The sequence below is a fragment of the Indicator indicator genome, chromosome 28 (assembly GCF_027791375.1).
Source record: "Indicator indicator isolate 239-I01 chromosome 28, UM_Iind_1.1, whole genome shotgun sequence".
NCBI classification, from domain to species: domain Eukaryota; kingdom Metazoa; phylum Chordata; class Aves; order Piciformes; family Indicatoridae; genus Indicator; species Indicator indicator.
Genome location: NC_072037.1, coordinates 1863966 through 1882399, shown reverse-complemented (window position 1 = coordinate 1882399; position 18434 = coordinate 1863966). Strand labels below are relative to the sequence as shown.

Below are 18434 nucleotides of genomic sequence, written 5' to 3'. Positions count from 1 at the left end.
AGCTGGTTTGTTGTTTCTAGGAAGATAATAAAGTGTTCCAGAAACACTGTTTTGCTGATATTTCACAGTGGAAAAAAAAAGAAAGCTAATGGAGCAACCATGAGGAATTTTGCAGCCATTCCTGGAGGTAGTTCAGGCAATGTTGGTAAGGTTTTGGTTTCTGTACTTGTTTTGAACTTCAAAGATGGCAGCAAACACTGCTTACACTTTTTGGAGGTTTTGATCTTAAAGCTGTTCACCTTTTGAAAAAACTGAAAGCTCTGACTTTGGACCTAAATGTTTGCATGGCGAGCAGAAAACAGCAGCTGGATACCAAGAGGTTATGGAGTTGGTTTAGTGTGGCACTGGAATCATGGAATGGTTTGAGTGGGAAGGGAGCTCCAAAGGTCATCTAGTCCAATGCCCCCACAGTCAGCAGGGCCATCTGCAGCTACAGAGCCCCAAACCACCTCACCTGGAATGGTTCCAGGAATGAGGCATGTCCCACCTCTCTGGGCAACCCGGGCCAGGGTCTCACCACACAACATGACAAGGCTCATGACATGAGTTATGCTAAACCAGGTTGTGCTTAGCTGGGAAATGAAGAAGTCAGACTGCAACCCAGTGAGCAGTGTGATGGAGAATTAAGCTGTGCAGACAGACCAAAATCCCTCCAACAAAGGCCCTGCTCAGGACAAAGCTTTCCACCACCAAGCTGCTGCCTGTCACACTGGATCTCCTAAGAGCTGCTCTCTGCTCAACACCACAAGCACACTGCACTGTCAGTATCACAGAATGGCCTAGCGTGGAAGGGATCTCAGTGATCATCTACTCCAACCTCCCCACCATGGGCAGGGATGCCTCCTAACTAGACTTGGTTGTTCAATGCCTCATCCAACGTGGCTTGAACACCTCCACTGTCCAAGTGTCTCCTCAAGCTACATCCTCTTTCACAGATCACACAAGAAGCTACACACGGAGCTAAGCCTCTGCTTACAGGCTTTCCTCAGACATGCTGGGAAGCTCCAACCAGCTCCTCTCTGTCTGTCTACACTAAGCAGCACAGAAAAGCTTGGGTTGTGATGGAAGGAGGAGAACAGGCTTAAGAGACCAGCCATAAAAATGTAAGGCAGCCTTGCAGGGATTCAGAGGCAAGGTACAGAGAGCAGCCTTGGCCAAACAGAGCTGTCCTGTTCTCAAATGGTACAGGAAGGGGAAGCTAAATAAATGTGCCTGTGCTTGAGCACAGTCCCCAGAGCAAAGGCTGTGCTCAGTGCTGGCAATAAAACAGCAAAGAGTCCATCAGTGTCAGCCTTAAAAGACTTAGCAAGCTCAGCAGAACAAACTGGAGAATCCCAACAGAAATGAGAGGGGCCCTAAGCTCAGAAGTTGCTTTCCCACAGGATGATCCTGGCCCCTCTCCCCTGGACCGGTCAATGCAAATCTGCAGCTGTTCTTTCAGAGGGAGATCCAGCACCTGGTGTCTCTGAAGGGGTCCCCAGGCTCATCTCCCACTTCCAGACATGCAGGATATTGTCATAGAAAGAGCAAGTGGCCACAATGCTCATTTCCCTCGGGCTGTCTAAAGCCCTGGCTGCGTCCCTGCTCCGGCCTGGGCCCAGCCCGTTGGGTCTCTCAGCTCCTGACTCAGACCCACTGGCTGAGCTGGGGTCTCCCCCTTGGCCAGGACCCCCAGCCAGACCACAGCTCCCCTTTACATCAGCATCCCCAGACACCTTGGGCCCCCTCTCTGCTTGGAGGGGCAAGGCAGGGCTTTCACTCTCCTCATCCAAGATTACATCAAAAGTAGCTGTAGGAGATTCATAAATTATCTTCAGGTTTCGGACTTGCAAATTCAGTCTCTCATCTGCTTCCTCCAATCTTCCCCCAGGCTCCTCTGAATAGTGGCATGGAGCAGCAGCCTCCTGGGTGGCAGTCAAGGAATCCCTTGGACACAGCCTTGACCAGTCAGCCCCATAGGCCAGGGAATTGTGCAGGACATAGGATGAGAGGATGATGCATTCCTCCGTGTTCTCCGCTTGAAAACATAAAAACAATCATCAGAGAACCATGGAATGGTTTGGGTTGGAAAAGGCCTCTGAGATCATCCAGTCCAACCCTCAGACCACCACCACCATGGCCACAAAACCGTGGCCCCAAGTTTCTTGAACACCTCCAGGGATGGGGACTCCACCATCCCCCTGGGCAGCCTCTTCCAATCCCTGACCACTCTTGCAGCAAACAAATTTTTCCTCATCTCCAACCTAACCCTCCCCTTGGTACAGTTTCAGGCCATTTCCCCTGCTTCTGTCACCTGAGACTAGGGAGAAGAGACCAACTTCCACCTCACCTCTCTTCAGGGAGCTGTAGAGAGCAATAAGGTCTCCCCTCAGCCTCCTCCACACTAAATACCCCCAGCTCCCTCAGCTGCTCCTCCCCAACCCTGTATCTCCAGACCCTTCCCCAGCTTTGTTGCCCTTCTCTGAACCTGCTCCAGCACCAAAATGTCTTTGCTATAGTGAGGGCCCCAAAACTGACTCCAGTACTCAAGGTGTGGCCTCCCCAGTGCTGAGTCCAGGGGATCAATCCCTGCCCTACTCCTGCTGGCTGCACAATTGTTGACCCAGGCCAGGCTGCTGGTGGCCTTCTTGGCCACCTGGGCACCCCCTGGCTCATCTTTAGCCACTGTCAACCAGCACCCCCAGGTCCTTTTTCTCTGCTAGGCAGTTTCCAGCCACTCTGCCCCAAGCCTGGAGTGTTCATGGGGTTGTTGTGACCCAAGTGCAGGACCCAGGACTTGGCCTTGCTGAACCTCATACAAGTGACTTCAGGCCACTGATCCAGCCTGGCCAGGGCCCTAATTGGATCTAACAATGAAACAAGCAGAAATGAGTTGTGAAACAGTTTGCTACAGGCTGCTCAGAGGCTGTTCTAGCATTGGCTCTGTCCTGCAGGAAGAGTTCTCTGGTTCTTGCCCTCTTCTCAGCCGTGTTTAGCCTTCCAGGAGGAACAAGGTTCTGCTTCTGACAATTTTTCAGCTACCTCTCATTAGCCTTGATCCTTCCCAGTTCAGTGAGCAGGCAGGAGAAGAAGGATTAACAATGGGCATGAGCTTGAAGAGCCTCATTACTCAAAACACCTAAAAAGGCTCAAGAAAGACAAGGAGGGCAGGGAGTGATCCCCACTGAGAAACAAGGACAAGGGACAGCAGGGAGCAATCCCCACTGAGCCACTAGGACAGGAGAGAGCAGAGAGTGATCCCCACTGAGAAACAAGGACAAGGGACAGCAGGGAGCAATCCCCACTGAGCCACTAGGACAGGAGAGAGCAGGGAGTGATCCCCACTGAGCCACAAAGACAGGAGAGAGCAGGGAGTGATCCCCACTGAGCCACAAGGACAGGAGAGAGCAGGGAGTGATCCCCACTGAGCCACAAGGACAGGAGAGAGCAGGGAGTGATCCCCACTGAGCCACAAGGACAGGAGAGAGCAGGGAGTGATCCCCACTGAGCCACAAAGACAGGAGAGAGCAGGGAGTGATCCCCACTGAGCCACAAGGACAGGAGAGAGCAGGGAGTGATCCCCACTGAGCCACAACACAGCTGGTGGGGTTGCCAGACCAGCCTCTGGTTAGTCACAAACTGCAGATGAGTTCCTCACATCAGCTTTAGCACTGGACTCTGACACCAGCTGGGCATTGAGTTCCTCCCTTCCCTACTCAGCAGAAATGTTATCCACACTCTGCATGGTGTGGATCTGCCCAGGGCTTGGAGAACTCCAGGAAGGCCTCCATTTCCTGTCAGTCTTTGTGATGTAAATGCAAACAGCTTCTTCGTGTTCTGGGTTAACCAGGCTGCAGAGCCTTGGAGGAAACAGCCAAGGCACCAGCAGGTCACTGACTAACTCCTGCTGGCAGCAAAGCACCACCTGACATTCAGAAGAACCTCTCTGAACCACCAAGATGAAGACAAACCAATATGGTCACATTGCCAGGGAATGTCCTCACAGCAAGACAAACAGACTTTCCTCCAGAAAAGGAATTAGGAGAGGTGACTCATGACAGTGCCTCTGCACAGCCCACCAGGCCCACAGGGAGAGCTGAGAGTCACCTCCAGTTGGAATAAAAATCTGGTACCAACATCTAGATCCTTCCAACAAGCTCAGAGCTGGAGCTCCTGCAGTTAACCTGGAGGCAGCAGAGCAGCCCAAGAGCACCTGTCCCACCCAGCACTCACCCATGCTGCCACGGCAGTCGAGGATTTTGAAGCCACTCTGCATGCAGGCTGCCAGCAGCACAAAATCACAGCTCGGGTGCCACTTCAGCCTCCACACTCCTCCTTCAACGTGGGTGTCTGCCAGGGGCTGCTTCATGTTCCTGGTGTCCCACAGCAGCACGTGCTCGTCATAGCTGGAGACACAGCACAAAGAAACAGGCAGAGAGGCTGATGCAGTGTGACAAGGGCAGAGCACAGGCAGGGAGTGGGGCCTTGCTTTCCCCACAGGTGATGTCTGCAGACACCACACCTGCAGCAGCAGCATGTCTGAAGTACCAGAAGAGGCTGTGGAATCAGTTTGGTTGGAAGAGACCTCTCAGGTCATCAAGGCCAACCATTACCCCAGCACTGCCAGGTCACCACTAACCCATGGCCCTCAGCACCACATCTACACAGCTCTGAAACCCCTCCAGGGATGGGGACTTCACTACTGCCCTGGGAAGCCTTTTGGGGAGGAAATTGTTTCTAATGTCCAACCTAAACTTCCCCTGGTACAACTTGAGGCCATATCCTCTTGGCTTATTGGTTGTTACTTGGGAGACCAATCCCCACTTGGCTCCAGCCTCCCTTCAGGGAGTTGTAGAGAGTCAGAAGGTCTCTCCTCAGCCTCCTCTTCTCCAGACTGAACAACCTCAATTTCCTCAAGCTACTCCTCCCCAGCCCTGTTCTCCACACCCTTCCCCAGCTTGGCTGCCTTTTCCTGGACCCACTCCAGCCCCTCAATGTCCTTCTTGGAGTGAGGGGCCCAAACCTGACCCCAATATTCAAGCAGTAAGAAGGGATTTACCTGCCAGTAGCCAGAAGATTCTCCCGGTGGGGACTGCACTGAATGCTGCACACACCCATGGAGTGTCTGCAGAAGAGCAACAGGGAGCAGAGGGATGAGACAGCAGAGTGGGATTTCAGGAGGGATTCTTCCTTTCAAGATTTGGGGGTCCACATAAGATGTGGAGACTCCAGGTAAGGTCCACATCAAAGTGTGTCAGGAAGAGACAACCAGGTGAAGTCAAAGTGAACTCAGAGAGGCAGAGAGCATCACCTGCAGAACCCAACAGCCTTTCCAGATCAAAACTTCTCCTCACAGAGCCCCTCACCACCAGTATTTCCTGGTAGTATTTGTACCACAGACTGGTGCTCAGGGCCTGTGAGAATTCCAGCACAACAGCTCCATTCCCACAAGACTCTACTCCCAGCATTAACATTTCCATAGTAATAATCCCCAGTGGATTTTACAGTTACAGATAAAATTTCACTAGAGAGCTGTGAATATTGGTTTAATCTAAAAGATAGGTTATGACACCAGACAAATGAGCTTGCTTCAAATGAGGCAGGAGTGGAGAAGAAAATGAGACATAATAAGGTAACTAAATTTCATATACAGAGAAATTCCTCAAATAAAAGTGGAATTCAGCATCCTTCTGTTAGAAAGGAGCAAGCAGCACCTTCATAGAATCACAGAATGTTAGGGGCTGGAAGGCCCCTCCAGAGATCATCCAGTCCAACCCCCTGCCAGAGCAGGGTCAGCCAGGGCAGGTTACACAGGAACACAGCCAGGCAGGTCTTGAAAGTCTCCAGAGAAGGAGACTCCACAACCTCTCTGGGCAGCCTGCTCCAGGCCTCCAGCACCCTCACACCAAGGAAGTTTCCCCTCATGTTGAGGTGGAACTTCTTGGGTTCCAGCTCATACCCATTGTCCCTTGTCCTATCAGTGGGCACCACTGAGCAGAGCCTGGCACCTTCACCTTGACAGCCACCCCTCAGATATTTACAGACATCGATCAGATCCCCTCTCAGCCTTCTATTCTCCAGACTAAACACCCCCAGAGATCTCATCCTTTCCTCACAGGAGAGATGTTCCAATCCCTTCATCATCCTCACAGCTCTCTGTTGGACTCTCGCCAGCAGGTCTCTGTCTCTCCTGAACTGGGGAGCCCAAAACTGCAGGTGTGGTCTCACTGGGGCAGAGTAGAGGGGGAGGGGAAGCTCCCTAGCCCTGCTGGACACCTTTCTTGCTGCACCCCAGGATCCCATTGGCTCTCTTGGCCACAAGGGCACATTGCTGTCCCATGCAGAACCTGCTGCCCACCAGCACTCCAAGGGCTTTCTCCGTGGAGCTGTTTTGCAGCAGGACAACTTCTGGTCTGTACTGGTGCCTGGAGTTATTCCTCCCCAGATGCAGGACTTTGTCCTTATTGACCCTCATGAGGTGGAAGCAAGCTGCTGGTTTATTATGTTGAAGGACACAAAGAAGAAAGTTTCAACCTGAAATTGTCCTCAGAAAAACATCTAATAGATGCCTCCATTTCCCAGGGGAGGCAGGAACAGGACTCCACTGCCACTGCATGTCTCTGAGTTGCATGGGCTGGGAAGGGGCACAGCAGCACCCTGTGTTCACAGGTGAGAGCTGCAGACCTGCCTTGCTTACCTCCTGCTGGTGAAGACTGGAGCCTCTGGACTGCACCTGGTGTCCCAGCCCTTTAGCAGGCTGTCATCTCCTCCTGCACAAAGACAAATCCTGGTCACCCTTAGCACCATCCCACTGGCCAGCACAGGGCACTAAGGCAATGCAAGTGCCTCACAGCAACTGCACAGAAACAAACTAAACTACCCAGAGCTACTAAATATTTACCAGCTGCAGGATCTCACAGGACATGCTGAATGAACTGGACAGGCTGGGAGCACTGGGGCTGTTCAGCCTGGAGAAGAGAGGGCTCCAGGGAGACCTTAGAGCTGCATTTCAATATCTGAAGGGGACCTCCAGGCAGGCTGGGGAGGGACTGTTCAGAAGGGGCTGTGGGGATAGGGTGACGGGCAGTGGTTTGAAAGTGGAGCAGGGCAGAGTCAGGTTGGACATCAGGAGGAAGTTCAGCACAGTGAGGGTGGTGAAATCCTGGGACAGGTTGCCCAGGGAGGTGGTAGAGGCCCTGTCCCTGAAGACATTCAAGGTCAAACTTACTGTGGCCCTGTGCAGCCTGTTGTAGTTGGAAGTGTCCCTGCTGCCTGCAGGGGGTTGGACAGGATGACCTCTGAGGGTCCCTCCCAAACCAATGCAGTCTGTGCCTACCAGACAGCATCTGAGGCTCACAGAGGAGCCATTCATTAACAACATCCTTACTGCTGAGCAAAAAAAAACAAATGAGAAGAGAAAAAGCCTGGACTGCAGAAGCTCTCTGCTCTCTTTTGCATACCACAAGGGATTAACATCTTTTTTTTACCAACAGCCAAAGTAGAGTTTAAAAGCCACAGCTTCTCCTAACTAACTCCATCCACTCCCCACAATCAAGAAACCTTTTACCCACAGCAGAGACCCCAGCTCCTAGAAGGAGGTGTGATGCAAGCAGCCTACTCAACCCTGAAAAACAAAATCCCAAGGAATGCACATCCCTAAAGAAGATGCCCCCTCCTCAACACCCCTGGATGGGATTCCCAGCCCTTACAGACCTGAATACACAATGTCAGTGTCCCAGTAATTAAAAGCAGCAATCCAGGCCTCGAATTTGTGAGCTTCCCACTGGCTCAGGACATGCACAGAAGGAGCAGATTCATCTATGGAGAAAAGATTGAGCTTCCCCTCTGAATCACTGCTGATCACTCTCAAGGGACAGCCACTGCAGCACAACACAGAGAAAACATCAGGAATGACTGAACCTTGTGTCCTGAGCAGCTGTTAGAGTCACAAACAGCAGCCAAAGAGCAGACAGACAGCATAAGGTAACACCAGGAGTGTCTGATCCAACAGAACACTGACAGGAACAGGCTGTGCAGGGAGAAAAGAACATGAAAGCCAGGGAGGGACTTTTGCAAGGCCTTGGAGTGGCAGGACGAGGAACAATGGCTTTGAGCTGGAAGAGGGGAGACTGAGATGAGGAAGAAATTCTTCCCAGTGAGGGTGGGGAGATACTGGAACAGGTTGCCCAGGGAGGCTATGGCTGCCCTCTCCCTGAAGGTCTTGAGCAACCTGGGCTGGTGGGAGGTGTCCATGCCCATGGCAGGGGGTTGGAACTGGATGAGCTTTAAGGTCCCTTCCAACCCAAACTGTTCTATGGATCTGTGAGGGAATTTCCATATTTATTCTGTTCTTCCCAGCTCTAGCCCATCCCATCTTAAAATCAGCTAGACCAACCATCCCCACTCCCTGATCTCACAGGGGGAGTGCACCCTCATGCTCACATGAGAGGAAGAAAACCATCCTTGGGTCTTCCTTTCTGCTTGATGCAGAACATGCCCTGTCCCATGTTTGCTATTACACATGAAGAGGGATTTTGTTTTCCTCCAAGTCAGGCTGACAAGGGCCTCCCAGAGTCTCTTTCCTCTTCTGGTCTGGAGAGCAGGAGGCTGAGAGGAGACCTCAGAGAAAGGAAGGAGCCACTTTCAAACCAATTCTCTCCCATTTCTCTCTAAGCGATCTTTAAGCTCCCTCCCTGAGCTGCTGTAGCAGTTCTTAAACACACTTCACACAAACACTTCAGCCACTCTAAGAGCAGCTGGAGCCAGTGGCTACATCTGCATCCCATTCTGGTCTTTCCCTTTAGCAAAGGCAACAGAAGATGTGTCCCTGACTCACCTGTTGCCAACTCACCACAGCACAACCTCCCATCTGTTGCTGGTTTAGTCTCTTACACTGGCTGTGCTATGCCTTCCCCTTCCTTTGTTACCCTTGCTCTGGAGAAGGTGCAGCTGAGACCAAGAAAGTCTTAAGCTACTTGACAAAAAGCCACCAAAGGTTCATCATTAAGTCCTCAGCCTGTGGCTGAGAGCTGTCACATCCACCATGGCCTCCAACACCAGCCCTTATCTCCTGTCCTCACCATTGCTCTCGTCCTGTGGACCAGTCCAAAGACAAGGCCAGACGCTGTGCACCGAGATCGACCCTGAAGCACGGCTCCAACATGCAGCTGTTCTTCTACTGGAAAGAAAAGGAATGGGTTAAGACTGGGAAGGCAGTTTGCAAGTTTGCACCACCAGCAAGTGTGCAGATGACACCAAGCTGTGTGGTGGTGTTGATATGCCAGAGAGACAGGATGGCATCCAGAGGCTGGCATCCATGGACAGGCTGGAGAGGTGGTGCCCAGGTGAACCTCATGAGGTTCAACAAGAGCAAGGGCAGGGTTCTGCACCTGGGCTGGAACAATCCTCACTGTCAATACAGAGTGAGGGAAGTGATAGAAAGCAGCCCTGAGGAAAAGGACTTGGGGGTGCTGATGGGTGAGAAGCTGGACAGGAGCAGGCAGTGTGAGCTTGCAGCACAGAAGGCAAATCTCCTCCTGGGCTGCATCCAAAGCAACATTGCCAGAGATCCAGAGAGCTGATTCTGCCACTTTGCTCTGCTCTGGGGAGACCTCCCCTGGAGTGCTGTGTACAGGTCTGGAGCCCTCAATACAGGAAGGACATGGACCTGATGGAGAGTGTCCAGAGGAGGGCCACAAAAATGCTCAGGGGGTTGGAGCAGCTCTGCCATGAGGACAGGCTGAGGGAGCTGGGGGTGTTCAGCCTGGAGAGGAGGAGGCTCTGGGGAGACCTATTAGCAGCCATTCTATGATTCTGTGCCAGCAGCTACTAACACCACCAGTGCTGTGGGTGTAAGCAGTAGGTGTTCTCCAGGCTGATGAGCATATCAGGGTCCCACAGTATGGAAGAGATGAAACATCCCACAGAAACCTACAGTCACTTGGTACCAGCTGAAGGACAAACATTCACACACAGAATCCCCTCTCTTCTGCTACTTATCTCCCACCACATCACCCTTAGACTTGGCTTCCTCTCAGTGAGTGAAGTACAGAAGTGATGACCTGGCTGTTGAAGTCCCTTACAGGCTGGCTTCCACTTTCTCCACTGTGAGAATGGTTCTCTTGATTATTCCCTCCTCTCACCAACCAAGAGAAGCCCCTCTCCAAAATTCTTCCCTGTTTTTAACCACTTTGCACCTTCTGCTGTGTTTATCCAGTGCACCCATAGCTATTCTTAAGTGCTAGTTTCCAGGGTTTCCACACTGGCCCCCTCACACCTCTCACTTCCCACACTCTGCAGGTGGGTAGAGCCCAGACAAATAACAAATTTGGTGCCATAACAAACTTGTGGGATTTAAGAGAAATATTATCAGAACCACAGAATGCATTGGGTTGGAATGGATCCTCAAAGCTCAACTTGTCGAATTCCCCTGCAGTCAGCAGGGACACCTCCAACTAAGTCAGGCTGCCCAGACCAAAAGAGGTATTTAAATGACAAAATAAGTATTTAAAAAGCTAAGCACACTGCAGAAAACATGGAAATTAGTTCCTACTGCTTTCCTACATGTCTCTGAACGCTGCTGTCTTAAATCTGGGCTAAAGACAGCTTCAAGCAGCAGTGGGTGTCACAGCCACTTACCTCACTTCCAGTCAGATGGCAAAACTCCACAGCACCTGTCGAGTTTGCAATGCCAACCATGGGATGTTCTGCAACAGGAATGTGGCACCTAAAAAAAGCAAGTTAAACAGGTCCTGAATGTCTTATCTTTCTTCTGATTAAGGAGGAGAGCCAAGTCATAACTTCTACTGCAAGACACACAAGGCACTTGACCAGAAAAAAATCTCATGAAGAAAATCTAAGGCTCCTCAAGTAGCCACAAACCTACATGGAGGGGACTATATATAGGGGGCAGCTACTGTACGTTATAAAATAAATGAGGGCCACAGTTATGGACCTACTACTCCTAAATAACCAGGAAACCACAGGAGAAATGAGCACAGCCTTCATGCACTGGGGAATATGGACACAGCAGGGGACTACTGCATCCAGTTCTGGTGCCCTCAGCACAAGGAGGACATGGAACTGTTGGGGGCCATGAAGATGATCAGAGGCTGGAGAACCTCCCCTGTGGGGACAAAGTGGGAGAGCTGGGGTTGTTCAACCTCCAGGGAGACCTTAGAGCAACCTTCCAGTACCTGAAGGGGCTACAGGAGAGGGACTTTTGACAAGGGCTGGGAGTGCCAGGACAAGGGACAAAAGCTTTAAGATGAAGGAGGGGAAATTGAGACTGGAGATGAGGAAGAAATTCTTTGCAGTGGGGGTGGGGAGACACTGGAACAGGTTGCCCAGGGAGGTTGTGGCAGCCCTCTCCCTGGAGGTGCTCAGGCCTTGAGCAGCCTGGGCTGGTGGGAGGTGTCCCTGCCCATGGCAGGGGGATTTGAACTGGATGACCTTTAAGGTCCCCTCCAACCCAAACTATTCTGTGATCTCCCTCCAAGAAGCCAGACACACACAGTCAGTATCACTCTTGCTGCTACACCGACAGCCAACAACGACCCCCAGAACAGCAGACCAGGCTTCTGTGGGCTCCAAACCTCCCGAGCCCAGCGTTACCATTTGATGTCCAGGATGGCAGCAGTGTCAATCCTCTGGATTTCAGTCAGCGGGATGTAAGGCTGCTCCTCGTTGTAGTGATAGAGGTAGAGGCGCCCAGTCCGGTCACAGGCACCACTGCTTCCTCGGGAGTCACTCTACAGCAAAAACGGTAAAGAAAAGAGGAGGGTTAGCAACATTTCTGCCTCCTCACACCCCTCCCCACCAGAGATCTTGCCAGCAGTAGCCGGCAGCAGCACAGCAGGGACCGGTCAAGTCCCTCCCTTGAGGGATTAAAGCTGCCACAGACCCCTCAGAGCCAGCCAGGCTCACCCGCAGGGTCCACCCAGCCCCACACGCCGCGGCCACCTCAAGGCAACCCCAAGGCACAAGGCGCAGCCCCACTGCCAGGGCCGGCCCCGGGGCTGAGGCGGCCCGGGAAGGGTGGGAAAGCACCCCCGGGACGGGCCGAGGTGGCCGAGGGCACTCCTGGCCCGGCTGAGACAGCCTCCGAAGGGCGAGAAACCACCCCCGGGTGTGGCCGAGGGCACTCCTGGCCGGGCTGAGGCGGCCCCCGAAGGACGAGAAAGCCTCGCCGAGCCCGGCCGGTGCGAAACCGAGCCCCGGTGCGGTGCCGGACGGGCAGGCTCACCGCGGCGGGCGGGCGGAGGTGGTAGGTGCCGCAGGCCAGGATGCTGTGCCAGCCCTCCACCGGGCACCACTCCACCGCGTCGGCGCTGAACTCCGTGTCCACCACCTGCAGCGTCCGCGTCCGGCACGGCGCCGCCATCTCAGGGCGGGCTCATGCTGCGGGGCGGCTCCGGGAGGGGCTCCGCGGACGCCGCCGCGCAGCGGAACCGCCGCCCGTCTGCTTCCCGGTCAGGGGCGGCGCAGGGCGGGCCCGGCTCGGCTCGGCTCGGCTCGGCTCGGCTCGGGCTGCCGGGAGCTCCGCTGCCACTGCTGCCCCCGCCCGGGCCGCACAGCAGGACCCAGCTGAGGAGGAGCTGCCCGGTGGCCCTGACCGGGCTTGTGGGCAGCAGAGGTTCGGCGCCATGCCGAGCTCCATCCTTAACCCGCCCTAGGGCCAGGGAGCCTGCCATGAACTCGCTGTTTAATCGCAGCCCAACAGCACCCACCGCACGCTGCGGAAAGGAGCCTGCAGCTCAGACCTCGGATAGGTGCCAGGGTGCTGCTCCTTAGAGAGAAACCAGCATCGGTGTTCCTGTGGCATATGCCCTCTGCCACTTCTAAAGACATTCCTCAGATCCTTGTAACTCCTCTATTTTCCAGAGCAGAGACCTCTGAGGAGCAAAGGTTGAGAGCCCTGGGGCTGTTGAGCCTGGAGAAGAGCAGCCCAAAGGGGATCTGATCGATGTTCAGCAACAGCTAAAGGGTGGGGGGCAAGAGGCTGAGGCCAGACTCCTCTCAGTGGTAGAGACAGGCCAAGGGGCACTGGGCACAAACTCGAACCCAGGAGGTTCCATCTGAACAGGAGGAGAAAGTTGTTTGGTGTGAGGGTGCTGGAGCCCTGGAGCAGGCTGCCCAGAGAGGTTGTGGAGTCTCACTGTGTGGAGAGCTTCCAACCCCCCCTGGCATTCGTGCTCCTGGGCAAGCTGCTGTGGGTGCCATGCTTTAGCAAGGGCTTGGACTGGATGAGCCCCAGAGGTCCCTTCCAACCCTCGCCATTCTGTGACACACATAGCTGTGCCTTTGCAGAAGCTGTTCCAGACCACGGAGGGATCCTGTTTCCTGCCCTGAGCCTTCCCCCTTTCTGATATGGAGGGTGAGATCTGCAGACTCAGGATGCAGCTCACAGCCAGCTGATGCCATGTTGCTGGTCTCTACTGTCCTTTCCTTGAGCCTTCTTTGCTTGTTTCCCAAGCAAAAATTTCTGCATGACTGTTTCACAACCCAAAGGACTCATTGCTTAGTGAAAATAGTCAGCCAAGGGCTCATCTTTTGATGTCTTCCCATAAGCTAACACCACATTTATTGTCTGTCTCATAAGAACCTCCTGCAATTCTTCACTCAGCCTTTATTATATCATTATTAGTGTTAAAATGAATTATGTCACCAGTGGATGTCATCACCTTCCTGCTTCATTACTTTTCCTCAATTATCTTTCACTATATTTGGCATCCAACTGTTGACTTCCCTCCACCAGCAAACCCTTTAACTCTTCCTTTCCTGTCTTTGAAACAGTTGTTTGTCCACATGGTGACAATCCCTCTTTTCCCTTTTTTCATTACATGTCTTGAGCAAAATCACGATGGAGTCAGGTTGGAGTGCCAAATGGACTGTGCCAACCAAATCCCCTTGATCCTCTGCTTGGTGACGCCATTAAAACAATTTCAATAAAGATCTGAAGCACAGCTCCCCAGAACTCTTCAGCTCCCCAGAACTCTAATTCCCCACTCTCTACAACTCCCTGAAAGGAGGTTATAGCCAGGTGGGGGTTGGTCTCTTCTCCCAAGTACCCAGTGACAGGAGAGGACACAGTCTCAAGCTGTGCCAGGGGAGATTTGGGCTGAATGGTAGGAAGAAATTCTTCCCAGAAAGAGAGATTGGCCATTGGGATGTGCTGCCCAGGGAGGTGATGGAGTCACCATCCCTGGAAGTGTTTAAAACCAGACTGGGTGAGGCACTTGGTGCCATGGTTTAGTTGATGAGATGGTGTTGGTGATAGGTTGGGCTTGATGATCTCAGAGGTCTTTTCCAATGTGGTTGATTCTATGTATCTAACCCTGTACTGACTCCTCTACAACATTCAGCCACTGATGCTCCATCAAAGCACTTCAGAAGTTGCTAAGTGCAACTGTTATGTTGACGTGGCTGCAGATGCCACATGAAACTCACGTCAGGAGCTGCTCTCACATTTGTGGTGGGTACCAAGGGAGAGGTTATCATGCCAGCTGGTAGCTCAGCTTATTCATCTTTGAGCTCCCTTGGAGCCCATGGGTGGCACTGTCTGGTCCTGGCAACCTGGTACTGCTCATTTCAGCTCAACTTGACTCTCTCCTAAAAGCTCTCCTGCTCTCAACAGACTCCCTGTTGAGGTCTCCATCTGGAAGGATTCCTGCCTGGGCTCCCCCAGCTCTCTCACATCCCACTCATGTGCAAAGAATCCACTTGGGTTTTCTCCTGCTGGGACTTCATCTTCAGGTCAGATATTCCCTTTACTGTGCAACACATAGATTCATAGAATGGTTTGGGCTGGAAGGGACCTCAAAGCTCATCAAGCCCCTGCCATGGGCAGGGACACCTCCCACCAGCCCAGCTTGCTCAAGGCCTCATCCAGCCTGGCCTCAAACACCTCCAGGGAGGGGACAGCCACAGCCTCCCTGGGCAACCTGTGCCAGTGTCTCCCCAGCCTCACTCTCAAGAATTTCTTCCTCATCTCCAGTCTCAACCTCCCCTCTCCCAGCTCAAAGCCATTGTCCCTCATCCTGGCACTCCCACCCCTTGTCCAAAGTCCCTCCCCAGCTCTCCTGGAGCCCCTTCAGGTACTGGAAGGTTGCTTTAAGGTCTCCCTGGAGCCTTCTCTTCTCCAGGCTCAACAGCCCCAACTCTCCCAGCCTGTCCCCACAGGGGAGGTTCTCCAGCCCTCTGATCATCTTAGTAGCCTCCTCTGGACCTGCTCCAATAGTTCCGTGTCCTTTTAGTGCTGGGGGTCCCAGAACTGGACATCCACTGACTGGAATTCTCCCTGCTCCTTGTGCTTTCTGAACTGTGCAGGTTTTATGACTCAAATGTTGTTCATATTCCATTTTCCTTTGCATTATTTTGGGGTTAGGGTTTTTGTTTCCACATTTCTCCTGCCAAACTTCATCCTTTCCATCTTCTAGATTTGGACACAAGTTGTTTATGAAGGATCTCTTCTTTCTCAGTGAGCATCCCCCATGCTGCTGTTTAATGACACCAACCTGCTTTTGTCCTCTGTTCTGACAGGGCCAGCAGCACATTTACCACCCAGTGTCTTGTCTTAAACTGTCTCCATGCTACCTCCAAGCATCTGAGTCTTTTCACTCTCCTTTTAAAATGAAACTGGAGAAGGTAAAAAGGAACAAAGAAACAGGAAGATTTTCAAGTACAACCCTTAGAGGCTCCACTACCCAAAGGTGAATGCTGAGCCCTGCATTGCAGGCCAGATTTGGTGTTCCTGTTTGATGGCTTTATCAGTCTGAACTGACTTTTGGATGTTTGGGATTGGTGCCACCACTCTGCTTTGACATGAAGGAGACTACCTGGAGTGAAAGCATCATGGTGTGTTTGCATGGTGTGTGCACCCCTCTTATGGCCACCATCAGGAACACTGCAGATTCCTGGCATGAGCTAGATTTGCCACCTGTGTGGATTTGTCACCTTGCTGTGACAAGAACCTTTCTCCAGAGTCTCCCAAAGCATCTGGAAGCCCATGAGGTCCTCCTGGAACTTGCTAACACCAGACAGATGTTCACTCACTCCCAGTGGCTCAAGATGAAGCAGTGTGAGCCACCAGCAGGAACTTTTTCAGGCCCAGCTGTCCCAACCAGCTGCACAAGGACATGTGTGCTCAGGACATGGCACTTAGCTGAGCAGCCATACTGCCTCCCCAAACCACAAGAAGCAGCAGACCCTCAAAGCAGCTTGCCAGGCTTCACAGCTTAGAGATGGCTGTAAAAGGAGGTATGGAGGTACAGAACTCTCTGCTCCTAACCCACTGCTCTCATTCTCTCCCCATACACTTCATAGCCCAGCAAGCATGACTACATTTCTCCCCAGAAGTCCTCTGCAGCTCCTCTTCCAAACAGATGTTTCTATCTAGGAAACCTCATTCATGAGGCCTTGTTTTAGGTGATCCAGGGGTGTGTACAAATGAAGAGCACTTTCTGCTTCAGAGAACCAAGACAAGAGGTACAGGAAACAGGTGCAGAGTATCTCCATGAGAGAGGAGTTGGCTCATTGGAAGCATCTTAGAAGGAAAGTATCTCCATGAGGACAGAACAGTTGTCTGATTGACCAGTACTGCACAGGCCTGCTCCAAGAACATGGCTTTGTACTCTAATCCTTGCCCATGTGAGGGCATCCATGCTAGCTTTAAGGGGAGAAAGGAGGCTAATTCTGAGAGCTTCATCCTCTGAAGGGCCATACAGGTTACATGAAGCAGAGCTGCCACTGTCAGCTGTAGCTGGTTCCTTCCAGACACACCTTACACAAAGGGAAGACCTCCAAATTACAGCAGTTCTGGCAGCCCTTGGCTCACCCAACTCCCCACAGCAATGAGCAGAAACTGTTCTGCAGGTGGGGACATGTCTGCTGCAGTCCCCGGGACCTTTCTGAGTCACAGTCCTTGCAGCCACTTTTCTCCTCTGGCAGGACAGCCTGGACTCAAAAGCTACAGACTGCAGGCAGAACCTCTGCAGTCTCACCAAGCCCCCTCAGGATGTCACTTCTCATTGGGCTGATGGCCTAAGAGGCCTACAATTAGTGATTATCTTCCCTCCCTGCCTGCTTCACCCCTTACTCCCATCTCCTTCCCTGGGATCAGGATTGCCCTAAGCACCTATTTCTGAAGACTCCTGACCTCAAGCCTCACCTTTCTGCTGCTCAAGAGGGATCTCCCTGTTGCCCCATGCAGTCTTTGTCCTCAGTCCTCACTGCAGCAACACAACACACATGAGGACTGAGGCTTTTCCCTGCTCAGGGCTGCAGAAGTGTTTAACCACTGTACCTCAGACTGGTGAACACTGGGGGTAAAAGAAGGGAAAATAGGGATTGAAGAAGGTGAGCAAAGAGCCAATATTTCTGCCCTTTTCACTGGATTACCTCAAATAACAAAAAAGAAATCCTTATGTCCTGTTTTCTATTCATCCAAACCAGTTCATTGACTGTTTCCTTAAAAAAATCACCACTTTCAGGAAAAAAATTGATTAGGTTATGCTCAACTCATTCCTATTTCAGGACATTTTAGGCAGCCTAAAAAGAAAAGTTTCAGTATGGCCATGAGTTATGAGGTGCAGCTTGCCAGTGTGCCCACCATGTGCACTTCCAGCAGGGAGCTTCACAAGTTCTTTGTTAATTCCAAAGATGCTTCAAGCCAAAAACCTCTCCCAAATAGTAATTACTAAGAACTTCCTGTACAGATATTAGAAACAGAAAACTGTAAGTCCCCAGCAGCTCAACTTTCTAACAAACTGAATGCAGACAAGCCCAACACTGCATCTGGAAGTGGTAAAGGGATGGAAAAAAATTCTCAAGGGTTTGTACTAAAAAAAAAAAAAAAAAAAAAATTATAATTACTCATTTCAGTGAAAGACTCCAAGAAAGGCTCTGCATTGAGCACTGTGAAGGCTACCACCTGGCACTGAAATGATCCATTCAGGTCCTCAGAAAACACCACTGGTATTCCTGACACTGGTAAAGTAAAAAGGGAAAAAGCAAAAGCATTCAGACTATGCACAACAATGGCTGAAAATAAACCCAGGGATGTGCTCTGCAAGTCAAATCCTCTCCCTGGAGTATTTTTACTCATGACCATATGAAAAAAAACAAAACCAAACAAAACGATGCTTAGATTGATGACATCTCATAAAAAAAAATAACTACCTCAAAATGCCAAAAGTTAGCTCATTTAAACAGCTGCACATTGGCTGTTTATGGAGAAGCCATCAGGGCAACCACATCCACACAGCTGACTACCTGAGCTCCCCTGCAACTACTTTACACACCAAGTTTCACCACAAGAAAGCCAATTCAGCTCTAAAAGCACTGATTGTGTAAAGCATGGACTCCCAACAGGCCCTCTCTGAAGGCAGCACAGACCCCAGGTGGTCCCTACACTGTGCTCCAATTTCTGCTGCACTGCTTCCTGCTGAGCATTTCCA

The 18434-nt window shown here is 51.8% G+C and overlaps 1 protein-coding gene across 1 annotated transcript; it reads right to left on the bottom strand.

Annotated features, from left to right (window-relative positions):
• Positions 1-1399: 1399 nt before the first annotated feature.
• Positions 1400-12361, bottom strand: DPH7 (diphthamide biosynthesis 7). The gene is made up of 9 exons (XM_054393471.1): positions 12224-12361; positions 11593-11729; positions 10618-10705; positions 9060-9154; positions 7693-7859; positions 6677-6749; positions 5039-5104; positions 4213-4385; positions 1400-2017 (listed from the first exon to the last, which is right to left on the bottom strand). Exons 1-9 carry the CDS (start codon positions 12359-12361, stop codon positions 1413-1415), a joined length of 1542 nt encoding a protein of 513 aa, XP_054249446.1. The 3' UTR covers positions 1400-1412.
• Between the last annotated feature and the right edge of the window lie 6073 nt (positions 12362-18434).

Bases quoted from the DNA above. Each gene is read 5' to 3' on its own strand.
- DPH7 (XM_054393471.1), bottom strand. From the start codon at position 12,361: ATGGCGGCGCCGTGCCGGACGCGGACGCTGCAGGTGGTGGACACGGAG. The intron at 7,860-9,059 runs GTGAGGACAGGA...GTTGTGCTGCAG, and splicing joins TCCACAGGACGAGAGCAATG to TGGCTGTCCCTTGAGAGTGA. The intron at 5,105-6,676 runs GTAAGCAAGGCA...GCTCTTCTGCAG, and splicing joins CCAGTCTTCACCAGCAGGAG to ACACTCCATGGGTGTGTGCA.